Below are 13,444 nucleotides of genomic sequence, written 5' to 3'. Positions count from 1 at the left end.
GATGCATCCAAGACAGCTGGCTATATTTTTACTAACACACACACACAAGCCCCTAACACTGTATTTCCACATGTAGTTGCCCGGGGCAACCGCAAATGTGGGTACTGTCTATAGGGTGTGTGTGTGTGTGTGTTATTATTATTTATATACAGTGTATTACAACATGAGAAGCAGAAATGCATTGAAACGGCAAGAGTCAAAGTAACATCCATCGATTTTCTTTTGCCGCTTATCCTCATGAGAGCCAGGGGGTGTGCTGGAGCCCATCCCAGCTGCCAACGGGCAGGGTGTACCCCGCTACACCCTGAACTGGTTGCCACCCAATCGCAGGGCAGATAGAGACAAACAGCCGCACTCGCAATCACACCTAGGGGCAAGTTAGTGTGTTCAATTTATGTTGGGCGGCACGGTGGGTCAGTGGGTAAGGCGTCGGCCTCACAGTTTTGAGGTCCTGGGTTCAATCCCAGACCCGCCTGTGTGGAGTTTGCATGTTCTCCCTGTGCCTACGTGGCTTTTCTCCGGGTGGGAACTCCGGTTTCCTCCCACATCCCAAAAACATGCAACATTAATTGGACACTGTAGGTGTGATTGGGTGGCGACCAGTTGAGGGTGTACCCCGCCTACTGCCCGTTGACAGCTGGGATAGGCTTCAGCACTCCCCGCGACCCTCGTGAGGATAAGTGGCAAAGAAAATGGATGGATGGAATTCATGTTGCATGAATTTTGGGATGCGGGAGGAAACCGGAGTGCCCGGAGAAAAACTCACGCTGGCACGGGGAGAACACGCAAACTCCACACAGGCGGATCCGGGATTGAATCCGGGACCTCAGAACGGTGAGGCCGACGCCTTACCCACTGACCCACCGTGCCGCCTCAAAGTCACATGAGCTGAAGAATTCACGCGGCTTCCAAGATTACCATGAACGTACACAACGGAAGAACTTGAATAACACTGAAGAGGGAACATGCGGTCAGTTTCGACAACTTGAATTCATCTGAGAGCTTCTGTAGGTGCTGCTGTTTTAGTCAGCAAAGAGCAGCAAGAGTGGTCGAAGATGATCACGCAGCGAAGAGCGTCTGCGTAAACTAACACGATTACGTCCATCACTCTATGCTCCAGTAACTGGATGCTTGACAGTTTCGTAAAATGCTCCAAGGCCAAAGCACCGTCGGGTCGTAACAGGAGTTGAGAGCGATCAGAACCAGAAGAGGGATGGGAGCTTGGAGAAAAGAAAAAAAACGAGGAGCGAGTGGAAGGCCGCTACCACGGTAACAGAGTCAACAATAAAGCCCCAGTGAGACAAAAGGAGGACTTGGAAAACAACCGCGATTAATCCCCTCAGAAATAAATCAACGTTTTTGAAATGTTTTGACCAAATGCAGCACAAAAGGCTCGTTTGGCCTGAGAATTGAAGTCAACGTGCAAAACACAAAGCAGTCAGCGCTGTAGGTTGCCCTTGCACAAGTTTGCACTTAGCAGTACGAAAGGGAGTGCGTTTTAGAATTTGATTTGGGCGGGCAAATGACCAGTTCTGGGCAAACTGTACCAAGTCTGGAGCGCGTTCCCACGGGTACTGACCTGTCATGTCACTGGTTACATTGGATCTACAAATTGACACTGGGGTCCATTGTGGTTGCTCTTATCACCAGTTTTGTACGTTACGTTCACACCCCCCCCCCCAAAAAAAAAAAAATAAAAAAAAAAAAAAATATATATATATATATATATTTACATGGGGGGGGGGGTCTCACCAAGGTGTGGAGCATTGGTGTCAAACCCAAGACCTGCGGCCTAGATCTGGGCGTCTTTTAGGGTTCTTTTTAGGTCCAAGAGGGGCGTGGCCAGCCCACTGCTCTGGGCCGTGACACCTGTCACCGGTCACAGCTGTTTCACATTTAGACTGCAATTAGACGGGCATTTAAATCGGTGATTTTGTCGCTGCCATTTGCCAGTTTGTTGCCTTGCGTTAGTGAGTCGCATTCACTGCCTTGGGGACTCGCCGCTTTTACGCGTACGTTAGAGTAAGACTAGAACCTAGTCACAGCGATTCTGTGAAATTTTGTTCGATCGTGTCCAGTTGAGTTAGTTAGTTTGCTTCAGAGTCATCGAACCCTTGCCGTATGTCTTTTGGATCCCGCCTAGCCTAGCGCTTCTGTGCCTCTGCCTTGTCGGACTGCTACACCATGTACGACCCAGTTTCTGGAATAAACCACATTGAATATTATGCCTCTGCCTAGAAGTCCTGCATTTGGGTCCGCCCCCGCACCTGAGGTTCGTAAACAATATTTTTCCCTGAGCATTCTTCCAAAATCATTTAACTGTCATCAAAATGAACATCATTAAATGGAGCGGTTATTATGTAATACAATAAGACGGTTATTAGGGTTCTCACCAATAGCCACACACCCGATTTGCAAAACTATACAGTGCATGTCAGCCTCAAGCTAGTGGCTAGCAATATCATTTTGCCAGTCTGTCAAACATTAGTAGCATAATAATTTTGTTCCATCTGTTCCTGTTAAACGTGGATGCGACGTTTGGTTTCTGAAAAGAAGACAACCAATTGTTAATGCATTTTCCCCCCCCAAAAAAAGACAGAAGCTATTGTTTTATTTTTAAAAGACATTAAATGTGGTACACCCACAACAATTACAAATAAAATCAAGGAAATGGCTTCACAGACATGAGCAGCCGCTGAGCGCAACCATAAATACGACGGGACACGCGATGAAAACAGAGCGTGCCGAGTTGGATGGTTCGATAACCGTTTCTGTATTTGCAGATTATGCAATTCGATTGACTTCAGAGTTATTGCCTCTGGCTGAACCGAGGACGCATGATCGGAACTATGTCTCCAAGTCCGTGGCCCGAGACAGAGAACTCTAGCCCTCCCTGTTTAGCCACCAAGACCCAGAAATGGTTTGGCAACTGGATGATCTCGGTTGTTTACACTTTTGTTTTTTATCCACAAGGTGAACACAGTGCTGAGCGTCGTTTCAAGTGGTACCTCGAGCACGAAGACGGCAATCTAATGATTAATACTGCGGCTCTCCTTGAGGATCTCTTCAATTTGTCCTCCAGTCGACAGAAAGCAATCCTGGACTGTGCAGGGATTCGAATCACTTCAAAATGATGGGGGAGGTCTCGGGCTGGAAACAAGGACGCTTGAACGTACTGGAGCGCTGCCAAGAAGTGAAATCACGCACAGTCTCAATGTCTCCTTGAGAAGATTTGGAGGTTTCGGGTTGGGAATACAATTGACACCGTTGAGCGATTGCATTGTAATTGCGAGGACGGCCGCGCTACTTTCTACCTCGCAAAAGAATCTGTCGACTTGTTTATTTCCGATATTTCCCTTTGCTGTTAATACATGTCCAAGCGACACGTTTTACGCAAGAAGCATAAAATGAATCTCAGCTACGTTAATAAGATCTTGAATTAAAAAATGACTCCAGTTCGTCCGTCTCATGGTTGACAAACTGGGAGACGGGCAGTTAGCGGCACGATTTTTGGCGCTCACCCCCTCACCACGACAATGGCGGCTCATTGACGCCGCGTGCGGTTAGACTCCAGAGACGAGCTAATATTGTCTCCTTAAAATTGCAGCATGGAGCAGTCGGTTATTATTAATAGCTACATTATAGGAGTCACTTTCACGCATCTTGCATTTTGCATCAGTAGCACCGTCAGCTAATGAATATTGTACAGTTCAAGTAACTACTCGAAAAAACACACACGCTGTGCATTCTGAATTGTTCTCATTCTTACACACACATTCACACGCATGTACAGTTCAGATTTGCAGGGATGAGCTGCATTTTGCACCAAGTGGTTGTCACAACAAACCAGACGCGTTCAGCTACAAAGGCAAGCGCACATCTGACACTCACTTTCCGACCTGTCAATGACATGTACAATAATAGCCAATCAGATAGCCGCATTGTTTGAACCCTTGGCTTGACACGCCCCTCTCGCCATATTGTCCCACAAGCAATAATGGTTGTCAGTAGTGTGCGCTTGGAAAAGTTAGTCACGAAGAAAATGGTCCTCAGATGTGCTTGGGGAACGTGCAATTCTGATGAAAGATATCCGATATATGAAAGCTAGCTCGTTTGATTCATTTTCCAAAGCCTAAAACACAGTTGACGAAGTGTCTACGATGGATTAAGGCTCGCGGAAGAGCCCGCGTACAGCTAAGTGTGGACAATATCAATAAACACAAGGCTGTATGTTCAAAGGTAAGGGAACAACTTTCACTTTGTTAGTGTGTCACTGACCTGCTGAATGAAGTGTGTCGGGTTAGGGATACGTAAATGCGCCATGTCATGCAAGAAAAATTTTATTTGCCCATTTGTATCACATCAGACTTTTAAGACAGAGCACTGGATTCCATTACGAGCCAGGTCAAATGAATACACCCGCTCAATTATAAAGACTGCAATGATATTACTCGTGATCTTTCCGAGTAAAAAGTACTCACCCTGCTTCACATGTGCAGTACGATTCCACTATTTTATCCTGTTGGATTTCAATATGAAGTTTGTGAGGCGTCAAACTTTTTTTTTTGCATCGATCGCCAACGTTTCGCTGTAACTCAGACATTGCGTCCTGCCCCGTCCAAAATCATAATTCCGTGTACATATCCTTGCGTGAAATAGTTGAGACCTCACCGTAGGACCCTCTTGGACAAGTCTGACGCATTTGGCAAAAAAACATACCTCAATATTATCTGGAATACGCGATAGAGAATCAAATTCGAACCTGTTCTGTTCAGTCGCCATTTTGGAAGCTTGCGGGACATGGCAAGTGTAGCTAAGGGGGCGGAGCTTAAGATCGTCAGTCGGAAAGGTCCATGCAGCAGGTAGGTATGCCTGCACAACATAACGATATCCAATACAGTAGCATAAAGCTACGCCCACATACCGTAAATTGACTTTTGACAATGAGTAAGACAAGACCAATACTATATTACTAATTACTAATGTCTGTACGCAAAAGGTGAGTGAAATTCCACGGCTGGTGAGTGCAATTCCTCTGAAGTTGCCCAAAAAAACTGTCCGTTTTGCCTCCGATGCCCTCGGAAACATCCGGGTAGCGCCGCCACATCGACGGAAGTGCCTGCTTGTCTTTGTTTTTGTGATTACACAAAACTTTGGGATCATAACATCAGCACAAAATATTTAAGCGTCTCCTATGTTGAGATTATCAGAGCGCAGCACACACAACTTCACCAAAACTGCTAAATCCCTGATTTTTCTTTTCGTCTTTATGTGAAAAATCCTGAAATGTGCCTTGGATCTTTTACTTACTTTGAAATCTTACAGTATGTGATTAAACATTGTCTGTTTTCTGGAAATTTATGGAACGGGAGACCGGAATGGAAAGCATCATTTCTTCCAAGCGTTAAATTTCAGTCCGCCGGTATGACAAATGAGGACGTACAGATATCGTAAATCCAAAGACTCCATAGATCTCCCCTCTCTTACTTGGCTCCAGCGGTTTCCCTTGCGTTCCGGCACTGATCCCGGCAACCTGCCCGCCGTGACCCACCAGCCGCACAAACACATCCCGCGTGGTGTGGTTGGCGATGCGTAGGTGGAGGCTGCGCTGGGTGGTGATCTTCACTTGGCACCGCAAGGCCTGCGCCACGACCACCGACGATGATGTCGGCAGGTCCTCCGCGGCCTCCGTCGGGCTGTACGCCTCCAGGGAACCGGCCTCTTCCTCCTGAGTCCCCTGGACCTCGAGCACCTCTGGTGGCAAACTACACGCGTTACCATGGTTGGGTCGCTCACTACCTTCCAACTCCAGTTGTATTTCACTTGCGTCGGTGCCGTTTCGGTGCTCAAGAACCTCCATCATGGAGTCTGATGACAAAGCTCAGACCCAACCGTCTGCAGCGACGCCCTTACTGCATTTGGCGTCCGAACACGCACATGCCTCTACGTACCCACTCGAGAGACACTGGGCGACACTGAGCAGATACTTTCTCCCTCTCTGTGATACATGGACATGGCCGCACCTCGTGTGAATGTCAACCATGTTGACAAAGACTGCGGAGGCATTAGCGGCAGATCAACCGGAGCTTCGGGGTCTAAATATAACCGGGGGGGGGGGGGGGGGGGGTGTCCTAATGGAAGAGGGGCAACTAATCTAACTGTGATTACAGAGAGGTGGGCTTGATCCGGACGGGATGGTGAACATTTTCCTCTTCTTCTCTTCAAGTCGGTCAGTGCTTATGAAGGTCTTTCCCAAAATTTGTTGTATTACACTTCAAAGAAAAAAGTGCACCATTATACCTGTGAAGATACCATCGGTTGTCGAGGGTAGTAGCCTCAAAAAGTTCCGCTTTTTGGTTTGGGGGACCAAAGGTCAGCCTCTGAGAACTTGGATTGAAGAGTCGTGAGTTCAAGTCCTACTGCGGATTGAAGCCTGCGGCTCTTTGCGTGACCTCAACTACTGAAAAGGTACTGAAACCCAAAAGTTGCAAGTTACACGTTTCTTATTGCTCCAGAAAATTAAACATGGAGCTAAGCCAAATTGAACATCAGCACAAAACTGTACCTGTTTGGGCCCAAAACAATAAAACTGGGAGTCAGCCCTAAGAGAGCGTTGACACAAAGTGTACCTCAAGAACAGAATTAGATTCCAACTGTACCACCTTTGTGCCTGTCCATTGGATGGCATGCTATGCTACGGTACGGCATGGTACAAAGACCTTTTGGTTGGGTGGTTCCCTCAGACGGTTCAATTTTTTCGTGCAGCAGTTGCCCAGTGTTGAAGACATGGGCTGAGGACCGCAGGTCGCACTGCGGACGAAATGTGGTCCCGGTCTGTTTGATGCTTAACACTGCAGATTATATGTTCGTACCTTTTTGGAAAGTTATTATTGCTACATTAGGCCTCAGTGAGTTCGTATCTCACTGGGTCCTCTACTCCCCAAGAGGGGTTGTGTCAGGAAGGGCATCCGGCGTAAAAACTGTGCCAAACAAATATGAGCGTTCATCGGAGATGTTACGCTGTGGCGACCCCTAACGAGACAAGCCGAAAGAAACTTACTTACTTACTAGTAGAGATTGTACTGCGAGAGACGGAAAACGACTCACGTTGCACTCCTGCCTACGACCCCGTATCTAAAGTCCAGTATTTTCTTTGATAAAAGGGGACACGGCAGGAGTGCAGTCCAATCCCCGTTAGAACATCCCTAAGCGATAGCCCCGCGCCACCGTGCGCGAGGACAAGCTGCGCAAACACAACAAGGTCGAACACTGACGCCGGGTCAGCTTCCTGTTTCTCTTCTAATGTCCGAGATTAGAGCTCTGAATATAGACGGTGATTCTAGACGTGGAGGACACTTTATCCCAACGTCCTTCCAGTCGGTCGCTGACACTCCCAAGGTGAAGTTCTGGTGGAAACCGACCAACCCCTGATGATCCCTCACATCCACACGGCGTCAACCTTTCCTTCTTACCATTTACTCTTCATACCTGAGATTTACGTCTCAGTCGGATGAGAACAGATGGCAGCAGACCAGAGAACAGACAATATTAATTGAGATTGACGACGAATAGAAAATGCAAAGTGAAGGAAACTACTGCAAAGGCCTTGTCAGGACCCTTTATCAACAGTATCAAACCTTCAATTCAATGAAAACTGATTTGATGAGCAACAAGTGTAAATGTTGCTTGCGGCAAGTGTGAATGTGAGTACGCTACATCAGTGCATACAGTGCACATAATTATCCCATATAATAACTATCATTTCAATGATTATGAATTGTAGGGGCTCTCTTGTCACAAACGGCACATTAACATTGTTGACACGTGCCCACCACGGAGACGAGCGTGCGTGCACAGACATGGCGGCACCCTCGGGGAGGATCACGGGAAGGTATTTTTAGCAGGCGGCAATTGGCGTCTCCAGGGAGACCGGACTGCCGGGCGAACGGGAGCATCGGCTGCTCAATTAGCGCTCCGTGCGACGGGCGGATGACTTCCCTGCGGGGACGCCTGTTCGTGTGCGCGCCTACCGTTTTCCGTGGCCGTCTCGTCGTACTCCTTGGTGGAGGGCAGCGCTGGTACCAGAGGTTCCATGTTCATGATGAGGTTCTTGTGGCTCAAAGAGCTAAAGCTTCGACTCTGACCGAACTGCGTCCTGAAAAGGCAAACGCCAACACCCAAAACCGATAAAGACTTATGTAGCATTGTAATTAGTTGAGAAAGTCATCCGTTCATTTTCTTTGCCGCTTATCCTCACGAGGGTCGCGGGGAGTGCTGGAGCCTATCCCAGCTGTCAACAGGCAGGAGGCGAGGTACACCCTGAACTGGTTGTCAGCCAATCACCGACCCTGCTCGTCCTTCCATTTTCCTGTATGGTACGCAACATGGCGGCACGGTAAAGTGTTCGATCCCAGACCCGCCTGTGTAGAGTTTGCATGTTGTCCCCGTGCCTGCGTGGGTTTTCTCCGGGTGGGCACTCCGGTTTCCTCCCACATCCCAAAAACATGCAACATTAATTGGGCCCTCTAAATTGCCCCTAGGTGTGATTGCGAGTGCGGTTGTTTGTCTTGATGTGCCCTGTGATTGGCTGGCAACCAGTTCAGGGTGTACCCCGCCACCTGCCAGAAGATAGCTGGGATTGGGTCCCTTGTGAGGATAAGCGGCCTGGAAAATGGATGGTTGGATGAACACCTTGTACGGATAAAAGGGTTTGTTGACAAATTACATTGTGGGCCATCTTCATAGAACTCATGAAATTTCTTTGCGCAAGTGATGGTGGTGATGGTTGCATATGGTGTTTTTTTTTTGTGTATCATGACCGATGATCCCGAATGATAAGAGTTGGTATGATTTTGCTGAAAGTGGATAAATGATAACTTTAAAAAAAGCAGATTTTGGGAGTTGCTTTTAACAAATACCACAAGTAACCAGAGTCACTAATATTCCATTTAAAAAAAAAAAAATCACAGCAAAGAATTGTATTTCTGTGAAAAACATTATTGTCTTCACAGCACAAAATTCACGTCACATTTGTTCATCATACGGTCAAAAGGACCCAATTGGCTTTTTTCCAGCAAAATGCAGCAAATGTTTGTAGCGTTTGCGTATTATGCTGGTTTCGGTCCAATTTAAACGGATTATCCCGATTGACTGCGTTTCCTTCTTGAGCAGTAGCAGCTGCGTGAGTTGAACTTACCTGCGCACCTCAGGTGGATCTCTCTGGATCTTAGAACTGGCTTCTATCACCTCCTTGGCTACTCTTCCACTGGGGGGAAAAAGCAGATTTCACAAATTTCCGATTTCATTAAGAAGACCTGGGGCCATGCTACCCTGAGAACACCCGAACTCGTCGGAACTCGGAAGCGAAGCGGGCTTGGCCCTGGTTAGTACTTGGATGGGAGATGCAGAGGGGTTGCGTCATGAAGGGCATCCGGCGTAAAACTGTGCCAAACGAATATGCGTTCATGGAGGATGACACGCTATGGCGACCCCTAACGGGACGAGCCGAAATCAAAAGAAGAAGATTAAAAAGACTTGAAGAGAATGATCTGAGGAGAGAAAAAAAACGCAACCATCTGCGACCCCCCTCCCCAAAATGTTTAGAATTGCCTGTGTACGTACCCTAACCCTTTAATATACCACAAACCCTTTCGTAAAACACTTGAGTATAATTTCAAGCTCATCTTTCAATTTCCGCTCAGCAGAGCAAAAACGTACACATGGCAACGACGCCTCGTAACTTCTGCTAACTACACAGGTTAAACTTGGCACTTCGGCCACATACAAAAATCTCACGACAGCAGCAATGTTTAATATTCAATGGCAACTTTGGTATGCGGTACAGTACTTCCTTGACATCAGTTAGTAATTTCATATTAGGCGGGGCTTTAGTTCCATCGTGCGACATCCTAGACCGTTATAGAAATAGCAAGACAATTGTGAATAGGTGAGTTTTTCGGCAAATGGCTCAGGATAGGTTCTACGCCAAAAAATAAAGATAAACATGATTCGCTGAATCGGTGAATAGTGAGGAATATTCGCATTTAGTGAGATGTAATTGTAGCTACAGCACCTTAATAGCCACACAGCATACACCGATATAGAGCTCGTGCACCTACGTCATCAAATCACGTCACTGGCTGGAAGTGCCGGTCAAACAAAGCATTGTTCAATGCGTAATCGATTGGAGATGATGTGAAAATACGACTTTTAGCACGACACCCAGAGTTTTGTCCGAAACCGTAAAACATTTAGGAAAAAAACAAAAACACGTCTGTCAGGGAGAGGTTTACCGAAGTTTAACGTGTGGCCGCAACACGCTTCCGCGTACGTTGGAGACGACGCCCTGTCTTTTTTTTTTTTTTAAACGCATTGTTCTCAAATGAGCCAACTTGGCATTATAAATATTTCTTGGGAATTTGAGATTGTGAAGAATAATAATCCCCTCCTGAAATGAAGTGATCGCTACACAGGCGTGTGGGTATTTTGGTTGGGCCCCATCCATCACGTTTAATTGCCGAAATCCATCGATCTTTTCTGGTCTTTTCAGATGGTTTTCCAGAGAATGATCTCTTTGAATAATATCTGTCTCATCTGTTGTGACAACCAACAGCACAACAAGTCTCGGGCATTGTGAATATCCGGCTCCGGTTCAATGTCGCCCACACTGTCGAGCGACTCTTTTTGACCGGCTACACGGCGCCGTGAAAATGGTCACGTCACGTGCACGAGCTCTATAAAGTACATAGTTTACAAACACATGAACAAAAAAACATGTCACCTGTATCTGAACCTGCTGCCTTTGAAGAAGATGTTGCTACTGGACATGGTCCTAATCTGACTTGACTTTGCACACCTAATACAAAGACAGACAAGACATGAGGCGTACAAATGGCGCCATGATCGCAAAGCATCTGTTGCACCGCCACTCGGTGAAAACATGAACGACCCGCGTGTCATTTCTGTGATTTGTTGCGGCGGCGATTAGTCACCGGCGCTGTGCGGATAAAGCAATGTCGTGCAGCGCTTTAGTTTACAAACGGGATGGAATCAGATGTTACGCTTGCCTGGCACGTGAGATGACATTAGTCTGTGTCGCTCCCTCCGAGACACTTGATCCGCTCTCATTAAGAAAACAATTACCTGCAGGGGAGTCGTTCCCGGGAACGCGCAGAACCGTTGTCCAACTGTACGAAATTGGCAGAAGAGCCTTGAAAAGTAGTAATAGTCTGCAAAATTGTTCATCAATGATATATATATATCATAGAGTTCCTCAAATGCAGGGTTGATGGTGTAGCGCAGGGGTCGGGAACCTTTTAGGCTGAGAGAGCCATAAACGGCAAATGTTTTAAAATATAATCCCAAAAGAGTCATACAATATTTTTAAAACTAAGTGTATTTGTGCATTTTATGTAAGACCAACACTATAAGACTACAATAAGTCTCTAAATTTATTTAACTAACAATATGCTGTTGCTAACCAGTGATGACAAAAGTACTTCTTACCATGAATGCGACTTCTTTGCTGATGACTTTGTCGTCTGTTTCATATTTCATTAAATTAAACTTCATGCAGAATTTGAGACTTCTGTCCGTTATTCGTAGGTTGGTCATAATGTTTTTCAGATGCATACAGTAGGTAGAACCAAACATTGTCAGTACAGCAATACTCACACGCCGCAGTGTGTGGTATGTGACGGGAGCTGCGTTCCGAGTTTTCACAATAAGCTGATCCGCAGGTTGAATTTATTTCATTCCTCCCCACTTATGTGCGCTCGCCAACAATGTTTGCCGACAGAGGCACGTCTTTATGGAAAAAGAAAATTCCGGTGGTGGCTGGTGCATAAGCGCGCTGTCATTATAAAAACAAACGCTGTGGAAGGTCTGTTACATTTGTAATCATGAGTGTACCCCTTGATGTTCGCAGATGATATTGTGATCTGCAGTCAAAGCAGGGAGCAGGCGGAGGAACAATTAGAAAGATGGAGGCACGCACTGGAAAGGGGAGGAATGAAGATTAGTTGAAGAAAAAGAGAATGTATGTGCGTGAATGAGAGGGGCGGAGGAGGAGGAGTGAAGCTCCAGGGAGAAGAGATGGCGAGGGTGGATGACTTCAAATACTTGGGGTCAACAATACAAAGCAATGGGGAGTGTGGTGAAGAAGTGAAGAAACTGGTCCAAGCGGGGTGCAACAGTTGGCGGAAGGTCTCTGGTGTTCTATGTGACACAAGAGTCAGTGCAGAGTTTCTAAAACAGTGGTGAGGCCGGCCATGATGTACGGATTAGAGACGGTGGTCCTGAAGAAACAACAGGAAGCAGAACTGGAGGTGGCAGAAATGAAGATGATGAGGTTCTCGCTCGGAGTGAGCAGGTTGGACAAGAATAGAAATGAGCTCATTTGAGGGAAACCCAAAGTTGGCTGTTTTGGAGCCAAGGTTAGAGATAGCAGGCTTCGATGGTTTCGACATGTCCAGCGGCGAGAGAGTCTGAGGATGGAGTTGCCAGGCAAAAGAGCGAGACGAAGCCCAAAGAAAAGGTGGATGGATGTTGTGAGGGAGGACATGAGGACAGTGGGTGTTAGAGAGGAGGATGCACGAGATAGGTTTAGATGGAAAAAGATGACACGCTGACAAGCCGAAAGGAAATGAAGAAGAAGCAGAAGTGTACCTCTTTAAGAGTGGAGGGGGGCGGTGCAAGGTAAACTAGGAAGAAGAGTGTGTGTCCGTTATTGGTGGCTGTGCAGCAGGTGGTTGTGAGAGAAAGTTAAAATGTGCTGCCAAAATCCCAAAAGATGTCAGGCTGACGTCTTTATTTATTTTTTTTTGTTGGGTCGATCGCCATTGATATATTGAGCACCCCTGCTGTATACAGTATGTGGTTATGAGGGCTCTGCGAGCCATACGCAACCACCAAAAGAGCCAGGTACGGCTCGCGAGCCATAGGTTCCCGACCCCTGGTGTAGCGCGTGGTACGACGGATGCTAAGAGCGACGCCAGCTCCCGATCTGTTCGGGAAACGTTCAATGCCGACAATTGAAAATGGTCAACACGTTTAATAATTACAACGGCGAATCTGAGTTCAACATCGATCATTATTGTTCTATGTGTTGTTCTGCATAGATCATTGCACCGCATAAGAGCGGTAAACACACGCATGTTATGGCGTCCATAGTTGAAGAAAATGAAGATTCAGCAAGAAAAGTGAAATTAAATTTTGTGTGCGCGTGTGTGTGTGTGTGTGTGTGTGTGTGTGTGTGTGTGTGCGACGCACTTGTAAAAGGCCTGATTCTCAACGCCGCACTTCCACAAGTGCTTACACGCTGCGGGGGTCGAAGTGTGAAACGTCAACACCAGTTTCTTCTACAAACAAGAAGCACAAAGGCAGAGAGAAAGAAAGGCGGGTTGTGAGTTACAGCAGAAAAATCACTTCAAGATGTCAAAAGAGG

At 46.7% G+C, this 13,444-nt stretch overlaps 1 protein-coding gene across 2 annotated transcripts in view; it reads right to left on the bottom strand.

Moving 5' to 3' along the window:
- Positions 1 to 13,444, bottom strand: part of frmd3 (FERM domain containing 3) — a 55,990-nt gene that overhangs the window by 4,581 nt on the left and 37,965 nt on the right. For both annotated transcript variants that reach the window (XM_061817982.1, XM_061817983.1), the window contains 4 exons: positions 13,270 to 13,358; positions 10,781 to 10,855; positions 9,197 to 9,265; positions 8,031 to 8,155 (listed from right to left, as the gene is read on the bottom strand). In XM_061817982.1, the coding sequence (XP_061673966.1) occupies positions 8,031 to 8,155; positions 9,197 to 9,265; positions 10,781 to 10,855; positions 13,270 to 13,358 (358 nt within the window). The remainder of the gene's footprint in view (positions 1 to 8,030; positions 8,156 to 9,196; positions 9,266 to 10,780; positions 10,856 to 13,269; positions 13,359 to 13,444) is intronic.

This window comes from Syngnathoides biaculeatus, chromosome 4, assembly GCF_019802595.1.
Source record: "Syngnathoides biaculeatus isolate LvHL_M chromosome 4, ASM1980259v1, whole genome shotgun sequence".
Classification (NCBI taxonomy): domain Eukaryota; kingdom Metazoa; phylum Chordata; class Actinopteri; order Syngnathiformes; family Syngnathidae; genus Syngnathoides; species Syngnathoides biaculeatus.
This window is presented reverse-complemented; position numbering and strand designations above follow the sequence as displayed.